Source organism: Watersipora subatra, chromosome 4, assembly GCF_963576615.1.
Source record: "Watersipora subatra chromosome 4, tzWatSuba1.1, whole genome shotgun sequence".
Classification (NCBI taxonomy): domain Eukaryota; kingdom Metazoa; phylum Bryozoa; class Gymnolaemata; order Cheilostomatida; family Watersiporidae; genus Watersipora; species Watersipora subatra.
This window is the reverse complement of record NC_088711.1, coordinates 11,545,970-11,558,690: the sequence shown is the minus strand read 5'-3', so window position 1 is coordinate 11,558,690 and position 12,721 is coordinate 11,545,970. Positions and strand designations below refer to the sequence as shown.

The 12,721-nt window shown below is 36.3% G+C and overlaps 1 protein-coding gene across 1 annotated transcript in view; it reads right to left on the bottom strand.

Moving 5' to 3' along the window:
- The window catches only part of LOC137395188 (dnaJ homolog subfamily C member 2-like), a 36,745-nt gene extending 24,749 nt beyond the window's left edge, over positions 1-11,996 (bottom strand). Inside the window, exons 1-6 of the mRNA XM_068082020.1 lie at positions 11,922-11,996; positions 11,065-11,252; positions 10,732-10,807; positions 9,931-10,026; positions 4,482-4,623; positions 3,305-3,451 (exon numbers count right to left, since the gene is read on the bottom strand). Coding sequence (XP_067938121.1) covers positions 3,305-3,451; positions 4,482-4,623; positions 9,931-10,026; positions 10,732-10,807; positions 11,065-11,252; positions 11,922-11,985 — 713 coding nt within the window. The 5' untranslated portion in view covers positions 11,986-11,996. The remainder of the gene's footprint in view (positions 1-3,304; positions 3,452-4,481; positions 4,624-9,930; positions 10,027-10,731; positions 10,808-11,064; positions 11,253-11,921) is intronic.
- Between the last annotated feature and the right edge of the window lie 725 nt (positions 11,997-12,721).

Below are 12,721 nucleotides of genomic sequence, written 5' to 3'. Positions count from 1 at the left end.
TGGACTTGTGACAGTGCTCTGATAACTTGAACGCTCTGATAATTCGAACACTTTTGCTCGGTCCCTTGAAGTTCGAGTTATCCATGTTTGACTGTATATGTCGCTATCAGCTGTGGAAGTTTATTTAGGACACAGTAGCAAATTGATGGCAGAGCTCAAGTTGAAACTACATGAAATCCTAGCACAACAATGGATTAGTGAATTTCATTTTCAATTGGTTTTATCAAGTGATATGATGATCTCTTCACTGATGAAATATAAAAACCATGTGAAATATACTAATCCAATCATCGTCTCTAATAATGAATGACTACTTTCTCATGTCTGGCCAGTGAGAAAGGATTACTTATAATTAGAAATTAAAACAATAAAATCCTTTTGGGCAAAATCTTTAAGTTTGCAAACTAATATTTCATTTATTGGCCAAAGTAGTTGGATAGTTAGAATTCAGTTTATCAAGTTTGTTGTGTTTTGAAAAGATTTGAAAGGCAAAGGTTTTAAGGCAAAACGTAATAGGTGTGCAGTCGTAACGCGAGGTCACGCAGATGGGCTTAAAGCTCACATAGCAAAATGTCAAGCTGAAAACACCAATTTAGACAGTGATGCTAATATTCAGGTGAAAGCAGTTGAGTCATCTGCCACTGCTCCAAACACTAGCAATGCATCTGCATTATTCTCTGCTCTACACTACCACATGACTAATCACTGGGATTAAAGTTCCTACTTATACATAAGGCTGTATGTAAAATATTCACTTTATGTGATAAGATTTCTGCTCTGTATTTCATCGACCATGTTTAATTTAAGACTCATTTTGAAATTTCCATGTTTTCTCTCTTTTTTCCCATAACAACTCCCACAGTACCATCATTAACAGATGATTCCACATATGTATGTTCAATACTCAATCATGCAGCTATAGTAAGTGATGTTAATTAGACTTAAAATTGCAAAAATCTTGGTAAAATTATGAAAACCATAAAAACCGGTTTAAACCATAAAAACCGGTTTAAACCAAAACAACCTGGTTTTTTCATAAAAACCGTGGTTTTTTCCAACCCTGATGGATGCTCATTAGCTGCAGAAAGATGAACAGCAGTGATAGAGAAACAGAAGCAGAAGTAAATGGAGCGAGTGAGAAAGTTAATTTGAAAGACTTACTAAGCTTTCCCACTCGCTCCATGGCACGATAAATCTAATTTGAAAGACTCAGATTTATCGTGTCATGGTAATCAGACGGAAAGGAAACTTTTAAGCAGTGCGCAAGTACAATCAGACAAAAATGAAACTTTTGAGCAGTGCGCAAGTACAACAAATCAAGTTTAACATATTGCCAAAATAAGAGCATTATAAAACAGGATATCTAATAAGCACTGCCGAAAACTACTCCACAGTCTTGTAGCTCCCATAGACTACATTGAAACAATAATCTATATATATAAATTTCAGTATAAAATTGAACTCAAACAACTTTGGTAAGTAACAATTGAAAATTTTTTTATAATTTTATTTGGAAATTGACAGGAGTTGATGCGCCACTCTTTTCTGTTCTTTTGTTTAATATTCTCCTTTCACCTCACTACATTTAATATAACCCAAGCATTGATACATAACAACGTTAATCTAGTATTATTCAGTATAGGCTGATCCTGATCCGAACAATGAGGCTAAATATAGCTACAACTAACACGGTAGTCTTGCTATTGACCGTATAACGCACTGCAAGCATATATATATATATCTATATATATAACGCTGTGTAAAGTTCCGGCAACTCAGGTTAAGGGTTATCCTAAAAAGGCTTGGAAAATGTTTAATGATTCTAAAAAACACCCAGTTTGTTGAGACTTATATATATACGAGGTCTGATCTAAAAGTTCCCGGAATGGAGTTGTATACACTTGCATATTTGCATGATGGAATAACCCATTGCAGCGTTTGCAGGCAAATACCCCCGGAGTGTTGTCACAAAATGTTGGGTTGCTATGACAACGCATTCTCACATGAGCCGACGATATGTGAAGGTCAGTCAGGTGCTTCCGTCAGTTTTTAACAAATTTATTGTCATGTCTGATCAATCGGAACAGCGTATTTGCATTAGATTTTGTGTGAAATTAAGGAAAACAAGTACTCAGACAGTTGAAATGTTAAACATTGCTTTTGGAGATGCTGCTCTAAAAAACACCAGTTTTGGAGTCGCACAAACGTTTTCGTGAAGCAGACAGCACTGAAGATGATGCGAGGTCTGGCAGACCAGCCTCGGAAAGAACTTGTTCGTCGATCGACAGTGTGAGGTCACTAGTCATGGCAGATCGTCGTTTAACCATTAGAGAGATATCTGGAGAGACTGGACTTGGTTTTGGAAGTGTTCAAAACTTCAAAGAATTTTAACTGACGATTTAAACATGAAAAGAGTCGCAGCAAAGTTCGTGCCACATTTGCTAACTGATGACCAAAAGGAGCCCAGGATGCACGGTTGCAACGATTTCAAGGAAGCTTCAAAAAATGATAAAAACTTTCTTTCGAAGATAATAACTGAAGATGAGCCTTGCCCTTGGGTGTATGGTTATGACTATGAGACTAAATTCCAAAGTAGCCAGTGGAAGTCTCCGGCCCCCAAAACCAAAAAAGGCGAAGATGTCTCGGTCAGATGCAAAGACCATGCTATTTGCGTTTTTTGATATTCATGGATTAGTACACCGTGAGTACTTACCACAGGGTACTACTGTGAATCAGCATGTTTACATTGATATTTTGAGAAGTCTAAGGTAAAGAGTTAGGCGCATAAGACCTGAACTGTGACGCACAGGTTCATGGATGCTGCACAATGATAATGCACCCACCCACGCTGCGTTCTCTGTGAAGCGGTATTGCGCTAAAAACAACATGGCCGTTCTACCACATGCTCCATATTCACCAGATCTAGCTCTCTGTGACTTCTGGCTATTTCTTAAGTTAAAACTTACTTTGAAAAAACCAGATTTGACAATATAGAGTCGATTCAATGTGCAGCAATGAGAAAGCTAAACAGCATCGACGCCGATGGCTTTCAGCACATCGGCATGGCTTCATGACAGAAGAGGTGGAGCAAATGTATCGGTAGCCAAGGGGAGTACTTTGAAGGGACTAACTATATAGGTAAATTGAAGCAACGTGTTTTGAGTTATAGCTCCATTCCTGGAACCTTTGGATCAGACCTCATACCTACAGAGCGATCTGTTCCCAAACATTACAGTCAAGTAGTACTGGCAACGATAAGTACATGTAGGCACTACTCATGGCACAGTCAGTGGGTAATACATACTCTGAGCCTTTTTCCTTGTCCTCCTCATCCAAGTATGAAAACTCTCTCCACGAGTCAAAAGAGAACCAGAATGTGTAAAACTCATCCACCGTATCACGACTCGAGTCTGCAGTACCAAATGGAGGAACTCTTTTGCTCTTTGACCACCTAAAATAGATGGGCAATAGTTTACAGATCATGTTCATGACCCCTACTTAGCTACAATATGTTAGCTACAATACAATAGCTACAATATAGCTACAATCCAAACACGTATTTTATTCACTTATCTTTGATAAAACATCTTTGATAAAACAACCTCATAACAGAGACCACATGTTTACTAGTTGTAAACTGAGACACAACAGAGACCCCATATTCACTAGCTGTAGACTGAGAGACAACAGAGACCACATATTCACTAGCTGTAGACTGAGAGACAACAGAAACCACATATTCACTAGCTGTAGACTGAGAGACAACAGAGACCACATATTCACTAGCTATAGACTGAGAGACAACAGAGACCACATATTCACTAGCTGTAGACTGAGAGACAACAGAGACCACATATTCACTAGCTGTAGACTGAGAGACAACAGAGACCACATATTCACTAGCTGTAGACTGAGAGACAGACTGTCTGATAGAAGAGGGTAGCACAAGTAGCTGTTTAAGTTTGCAATACTTCATCGACTATCTGTCATGTCTTACAAGTTTGCAGGTCACAAACTCACACAAATTCAGTTCAACAACAAGCGTTTGCTGCGAGTTGAAGATTCCAACCAACATTTTGTTGATCAAAGCCCATGTTATCTAAAACACTACTTTTATCAATTCCACTTAGACCTATAATGTCGTGTGAGGGAAATTCCACTTAGACCTATAATGTCGTGTGAGGGAAATTCCACTTAGACCTATAATGTCGTGTGAGGGAAATTCCACTTAGACCTATAATGTCGTGTGAGGGAAATTCCACTTAGACCTATAATGTCGTGTGAGGGAAATTCCACTTAGACCTATAATGTCGTGTGAGGGAAATTCCACTTAGACCTATAATGTCGTGTGAGGGAAACTTAAAGATGAACTTATACAGAGTTTTATAAAATTTTATCAGAGAGTATCAGCATTTTTCTATCATTTGCGATCTTGATGGTCTTGATGTTTGAGATTATCTTACTGCCTCCTATATACTGACCTTGCATTTCTTTCAAAGACAGGAGCGAAAGTCTCTATAAACTTGTCAGCCGCCACCTTCTCCCCAGGTATAGAATTATCAAACTGTGGGTCAACGCTGTCATAAGCCTTCCGAGTTACGGAGTTATTCAGCATTTCATAAGCTAAAAACATACAATGTGGCAGTCACAAATAATAAACTTAATCAAAAAAATAAAGGCAAGAATGTAATGTTTTTTTTCTAAAAGATGTTGCACTAAGTTACCGTAAAACCTCTATTTGAATGCCATGGCGCTCTATTTTTCAACCCTTCCCCTATAGTGATGTTTTATTAGAGGTGATGTTCAAATAGAGGGTGGCGTTGTATATCTCGAATGGCTCATCAGAATTTTGGGAAGGTAAATTTAACCCTTATCTTCCTGAAGTTCTGACGAGCTATTTGAAAAATACTAGAGAAGAGAATGCCGCTTATGTTTTGATCTCTCCTTCGGGGCGAGCAACATTAACCCTTTGAAATGCAAGAAATTTGCTGAACCTTACCTACCACCTGTTGTAAATCTCTATATAAATATGCATTGTGAAGCTGAAAAATTTCTTTACCAGTTGATATCTATTGCCTGCAATTAATCTATTGCAATTTGTTACAGCTTTCAATTTTTTATTTTACATTTGAAGGCATACAGACGGTTCCCTACTTACGAACATTCGAGTTACGAACAACGGTACATACGAACGCATGTACGTTGTTCGCAACTCGATTAACTTTCGAGTTATTTGTTTGAACTTTGTTTGAACTTTACATACGTATTGTAAAGAGATTTGCTGGCCTTTACTTGGCAAGATCTCTACTAATAAATAAAGATAAGAGAGTGCCTGTAGTTTCATTCAGCTTTTAATTAGCGAAGGAAATTTCACCAGCCGAGGAGCATACGGCTATCTGCTCTGCTCAACTAATAAATGAGCGCACTCATTTATATACCTACAATAATATCAACCGTTCCGGCTAACGGCAAACGGTAAGAACACCGGCTAACAAGGTGAATGAATAGGACCGCTAGCGCGTTGGTATGACAACAATCTAAGTGACGATAAGTGATAGTGTTATGACGGTATATCAGATATAACAATAGCATAACGAGTGAAACAACGATATAATAAACGGACAACAGATACAAAAAATAAGACAACAAACGATAAGTGATAGCATAACGATTAAAACAACAATATAATAGAAAGGACAAGATATACAATAAATAAGAAATGCAGTGTCATGGCCCGGCGTCCACCAAAGTATTATTTCCATTTTATTAAATATTTTTTCGGTACAAACCAATACAGGTTAATTATACAAGCCTTAAACATACTTATATAAACCTTCAATATACTTACATAGGCCTTAAACATAAATTATAATACAAAATATAGCACTGAAGCAACTTACGAACAAATTCACCTTACGAACAATCGTTTGGAACGTAACTCGTTCGTAGGTTGGGAACCGTCTGTATTTTAATTTATAACTACATCTAACAATGTTGCATAAAAGCTCATTGCGCTTATTGATATGTTTGCTACAGTTTGCAGCAAAAACTAGCTTTTTATGCGCAATAAAAAAGAAGTTATGAGCATCGATCCTTCGAAAGCCCAGTTTAGATAATACTACTTATGCTATTAAATAATATGCTATAAATCTGCAAATTTATAATTTATTTAATAGCAATCTACAAATGCTACAAATATATATTAAAAAACAAGTGACATAAACAAAGCATGTTTACAAAACATACAGAAACAAAAATTAACACTTTTAAAACAAAAATATTTGCTCCCTTTGCTCAGCCAGTTATGTTCTGATTGTTGTTTTCCTTTGTATCTATTTCATCTTCTGGCTGTTCAATACCTCCCACAATGTCTTCAACCTCAACACTTCTTTTGCACTGCTCGACTAATCGATATTAGCGTCCAAACAATTTTTTTAGCAAAGAAAAACTTACACATATTGTCACGCAGAATACACTTTTCACAAGAATAAAATTACAGCCACGTGTAAACTTGGAAATGCGTGCTAAGCAAGTGTTAGCCTCAAAATGGTAGCACAGTTTGATCATAATTGCTAAACTGTTTTTCATGTACGTCAAAGTATCAAGACCGTGTTAAACAAGGAACTACTATCAGCCTGATACAGTAAATAATTATTTCTATGGTGTTGCTTTCAAAGTTTAAACGAAAAAACCATACAGCTTTGGAGTTAAAAAGCGGATTTCGATATGAACAGCAAAAGAATTAAGTCAATGATGTAATCGAAGCTATTATTAGTACCATTTTGTGGACACTTTCCTAGTGATCACTTGCTATTATGGACTTTTTTATGGACTATGTTTTATTATGGGTTCGTAAAGATCAAAGAATGTCAAAGTGGCAGTCAAATAAAAGTGGTGGCATTCAATTAAAAAGTGGAGATCTATTTTTCAACTCTTCTCCTAGAATGGTGGTCAAATAGAGGTGGAGTTCAAATAGAGGTGGCATTCAAATAGTGGTTTTATGGTAGATGTAGTCTGTTTATCAAATTATAATCTACTAGTAAGCCGGCAGTCTAGTGGGCCGTCAGGTGTAATAGCTAGACATACCATGATTCGGAAGGGCTTGTAAGAGGTTGAGTGGTGTAGTTCTTAGAGTGTCAGTCTACCATCCTGACAGTCAGAATTTGAATCCAGTGCAATGTATTAATTTTTTTCAACATTCAGACATGTCTCTAATTACAGTGAAGATTAAAAGACGACAAACTTCTAAAAGTTCTGAATAAGATAATAATTATGAAAAATAATATATAAGTTTTACCAGAACTACGTATAGCTGATTAAATGTTACCAAAATTAAGCCAATTAGCGTCGTCTTGAGCTAGCTTTTGCTTTTCGATAGACATGCAGAAATTCTATTCTGATTCTATTCTAAATTTTATTCTGATCCGCGACTGCCTGCAGATAAAATTAGTCAGTAGTTATTTTAATTGGTGCATTACTCGTACTCTCTTAATTTTGGAAAGTTAGTATTTGTTTACAAGTGGGTTGGTAGTAATGCCATATTTACATACTTTGTAAACATATTACAAATATTTATGTACGGAAAACCTGGAGCAACCTGCTGTTTGTGCATTAGTCTATAGCCAGCCCCCATGTAGGTACAGTAAAAGGGTACCCGATGTCACCCAGTCATAAATATTGATACAGTGCACCCTCGAGATACGATTACCCTGATATACGATTTTTTCACCTTACGAAGTCAAACATTGTGATATCTTCACCTCGCTATACAAATTTTATTTCACCATACGATTTTGAGAAAAGTTTCGCCCAATTAAAATTTGGCGGTCGGTGTTCTCATAACGCACGTCGAAATAAAAAAAACACCGAAATATAGTTTGCCAAAAACATTTTTAGAACGTTTAGAAGAGACACGATGATCGACTTCTCTCATGTCAGCATTGCGCGTGGAAAATTTCGTGTAAAATACACAAGCGAGAGCAAATATTCATTTGTAGCGTTATTATATATTTTACTATAAACTTTTAAGTCAGCATCTTTTAATTTGTTAGCTATGTAATCTGAGAACGATACAAACGTTACAAAACGAAAGAAAAATGATTTCTATGACAACAAAGTTGGATGTCGTAAATAAGAAGAAAGCACTCATATTATTGACATTGTCAAGGAATATGATCGCAACCAATCAGCATTTGCAATTATTATTAAAACAAGAACTCAATTAAAGCAAGCACAAGAAAGAGCTTCCGACTGAAGATTTGAATGAGCTAGGTCATGCACGCGATCAGCATTCAAAAGGAGCAACCATTTAATAAAGGCGAGGATGTAGAAGATACAGAAAACTCCACATTCGCAAAAATATTTCAAGTGTTTAATTTACTGATATGGACTGGTACATTAAAACAATGCATGTATAACATATATTATTTATCTCTTGTGTGGCATGTTTTTCATATTTTATTCATTCTATTTGTTTCCTTTTGATTTTATGTTTTATTTTCTTGTTTGACCATGTCTTTGCAGGTGGGCTTGTTATCTCCTACGTGAATACAATTCATCGTATGTAACTCATATAACTAGCTACTCAAGATAATTGACGCATTTACATTACTTTCTGAAACTTGTTAAAGCCCTTTCCTCTAGGGTATAAACACGTACAAACTTTGTACGTATGGTTACATTGATTCTTGTGCACAATACATACAAGAAAAACTACGGTAGCACCTTCTCTGGATCCTGCTACAAGCTTTCGCTTGCTAGCAGTTTTCTGCATTGCACCAGCATTTTTTTCTTTTAAACCAGAAGAAAAATTGGACAGGACTACACAACCTTTTTTAGCCTGCTAAAAGTTCCATTTTATTACGTATTAAATTAATCTTCAAGCATACAGCAACATAATTAGCATTGATACGTTTTTGCCTCTTCTCTGCTTTATTCGCTACAATATACCAGCTAAAGTCACGTTACTCCAAAGGTATGTACGTCCTGTATAGTAAATAAAACTTCATTTTGCTTTTCAGCAGCCATTAAATGGCCAGGTGTGTGAGAGGCCGCTTTCGATAACTGCATCGCTCGGCCTTTCTTATTGAATTCTGGTTGAAAAAGGTTTCAACCAGACACGCTAAATTTTATAATGAACGTGAAAACAGAAACTTATGAAGGATAAAATTTCGTGATAACAGTTGAAATTCATTGAAATAGTTCAAAATACATACTAAAACTTGGTTCTAACGGTGAGTTTGGCAAGCTAAACTTATTTGAAGTGAATTCAACATTTATGTTATGCGTACCTTTTGAAGGTAAGAACTTGTTACCGTCCGATCTGCATTTGGTACACAGATTACAATTTTACAGTATTGCAGATTATAATCACTAGATGCACTTGATACAATGCAGCTACTGTAGGTAATTATAGTTACTAAAGTTAACATACTATTTTGTAACTAATTTTCAATATGTACAGCATTTTTATAAAATTTTGGACGATTTTTACCTTCTTTTTTTCATTGTATAATTACAATGGTTTATAAACCCCGACATACGATTTTTTCGATATACGATGCCAGCCTTGGAACGGATTAACATCGTATCTCGAGGGTGCACTGTACTATCATTGATTTCCTCTAAAACTGTAAAACGATAGTGTAGAAGGGAGTAGCATTTTTAGAGCACTGTATAATAGAAACAGCCAGTTCTTTAGATGAACTTTATAGAGTGGCGGATGGTTTTCTATATTTCACAGTGAACAGGTTCTTTAACAGTTTTTATAGAACCAATGCATGTTCTCTGTTGCAGTGGGCGGCCTCTCTGTGCTAGATAGAGAGATCAAGTGCTCTGACCATGTTTCAAAAAGCCTAACTGTTTGTAACAATTAATAAGACTAAGGAAAGTGCATACAAGAAACGGAAGAGAGATCAAAAATAACATTACCTTTGGTTATGTTAGTGAAATAGTCATCATCCTTCTGAACAGATTTGCCGGCAGCCTTCCTTTTGTCAGGATGGTGTAGCAGCACTTTTTTCTTATCTAAATCACCACAGAATAGCATATTAAAATGCCAAACAATAAGATAAGTGCATCCATACGTTCTTTCCCTTTTAATCACCTGTACCATACTTATGTCTCTACCAACTCAGACCCATTAGTGTATTTCACTGCCATTTTCACTTTGGCTAAAAACTGTTTTTCAATTCTTCACACAAATTTTGAGGTCAGTAGCAGATTAGCTTGTGGTCTGTAAATAGCATACTAGTCCATCAGAAACAATTTTGTTCTACCAACTAAGGCTGAAAAGAAAGAAATGCTGTAGAGCTAAGCTAAATGTCTAGTCATATTCCACTCCCATAGTGAACTAGTTGAAGTCCTAATTATCCTGTACAACAATAATGGTGTTCAATTCCCTCGAAAACAAGGATATGCGTAGCATCTTTGTAGTTATAAAATTACCACTTTTCTGAGAGCTTTTGTATCGAAACACTCTAACAAACCTAGCAAATATCTCATGCTTTTGCATCTAATCTCGATAAAGTGATTGCTTGATCGAAACTTTCTGCAATATGGTGAGAAGTAATTTGTCTCTAATCACTATTAAACACTTTACATTCACCTGAGACCAGTTGCAGGCGAATATAACAGAACATTATATAACAGAGTCATCACAAGATAGTAGCTTAGTGAATTATTATTGAACAATAATTTGTTACAAGTCATATATAGAGGATGAGAACTTACAGGCATTCCTAATCTGTGCTGCTGTTGCTCTGTACCTTAGCTTGCTCAGCCCCAACACAATATAATGATCTTGGTCCTGCACATAAATTATAGCCAACATATAGTGAGACAATGGCATAACTATGTATTACTAGAACGCAAAATGTTTTTAGACAAAAACAATGTAATGTAGCTTCCTCCAAAATACACAAGCTTCTACTAAATATTGTAGCAAAAATAAAAATGTCTAGATTTTAGGCAAGCAAGGCACCTGCGGGTCATTCTTAAAACTGAATAGAACAGGGTTATGAAAAAGCAGACAAATCTTAGATGACTGTGAATATTGGAACTAACCTTCCATTCCTTTGGATCAAGAGTTCGGAGAAAGTCTTCATTGTCCTCATCGAAGTCAGCATCTGAGTCATCACTTTCTGACTCACTCGAAGCCCGTGAAGAGGTTGATAATGTATGATGCCGATTTCTCCTTCGACTGTATGCTTCGTACCAATGTCCAGCCCTTGCATAATTGCAGCAAGTTAAAGCTACAAGTATTGGATAAAGTTGGCAAATGGATACAATACATAATGTGATGTAAGCTTTTATGTAGCCAAAGTCATAGCAAAACAGTATATATAATATAGTGGCAAAGCCAGTGCTGCCGTCGGTAAGCTTCAGCTGATGCTAGAAAAACAAGCATATCTCAGTTAGGGTGAAGGGAAAGTGTATTGAGCAGTGGTTAAATCAACTCTCTTATATGACGCAGAGACCTGGACGATTTAGAAAGCTGAAGTTAAGACTACAAGCAGTGATGATAGGAAACTTGAGGGACATCATGAGCATCGAGTAAGGACAAGACAACACAAAGAAATCTTAAAACGGGCCGGCCTATCATCTATGGCTGACATCCTTTTTGAAAAAATCTGAGATGGTTGGTCTATGTACACAGAATAGAACAAGACCGGCTCCCACATCAACTATCATACTTACAACTATGTGATAGTAAACAAAATCAGAAAAGGCCTAGACTCCGCTATGAAGATGTAGCTAAGAAAAATTTAAAATGGAGGAAGATCAATACAAACTCATGGCAGATGACTCTTTACATTCGAACTGATTAAAGATCTGCTAACATACCTAAGCCACAGCCATAGACAGCCTTAGTCAACTCGACTGACTGCAAGAGAGAATATAGCGCAAAGTATTATACATACCTGCAACATTTCCTTCAACACTGGACTCATCAAACTCAAACAAGCTGTCATCAATTTGGGTCATCTTTCCCTCTACAAACTAAACATTGAAGTATCATGACAAAATCAATAAATCGATACATGTATGCAAACTGAGTGCATTAAAGGTTGACTTGCAACAAAATTCACATTACAGTTATTTGGTATCAAAAGATTCACCATGTCTTACTCTGTTCTGTGGTAGGTGCCAAATGCGTGGAAATGTGATTACAATCTCTGCAAAAGCTCAAAAACGAAAAGCCGCCGTAAATTGGAATCTCTTTATTTATCTGACGTATTCATTACAGTTTGGTTATCGTCTTGTCACGTGATGTTCTCACGTGAATTGAAAGGCCAATAAAAAGCTCAATATAAAACATATCGTAGCACTAGTTTATGACAAACACTTCGGGTTTAACCGAAGACCCCGTATCAAATATAGATGCTCGCTACTTTACAGTTTTGTTTCGGTTTAGTCTAATCGGCAAGTCGTAATCTGATCATGTGACCCAATACTTCGAAAATAATTTTTGCAGCACTTTTCGATTATCACAGGTAACCAACTGGCTCGTCATGATTATCAGACAATGATATGTACTCATTCGAGCTAAGGTTAAAAAGTTTAACGATTTTTTACGGTAGGTTATAAGATATCAGTGCTAAAAGTGACAGCATTACAATGATGATAAAATAGACGCGTAAGAACAATAGACATGGTTTTATTGAATGCGTGAAGTATATTTGTGAAAATATTTCGACGAATGAGATTGCATGAAAGTGTA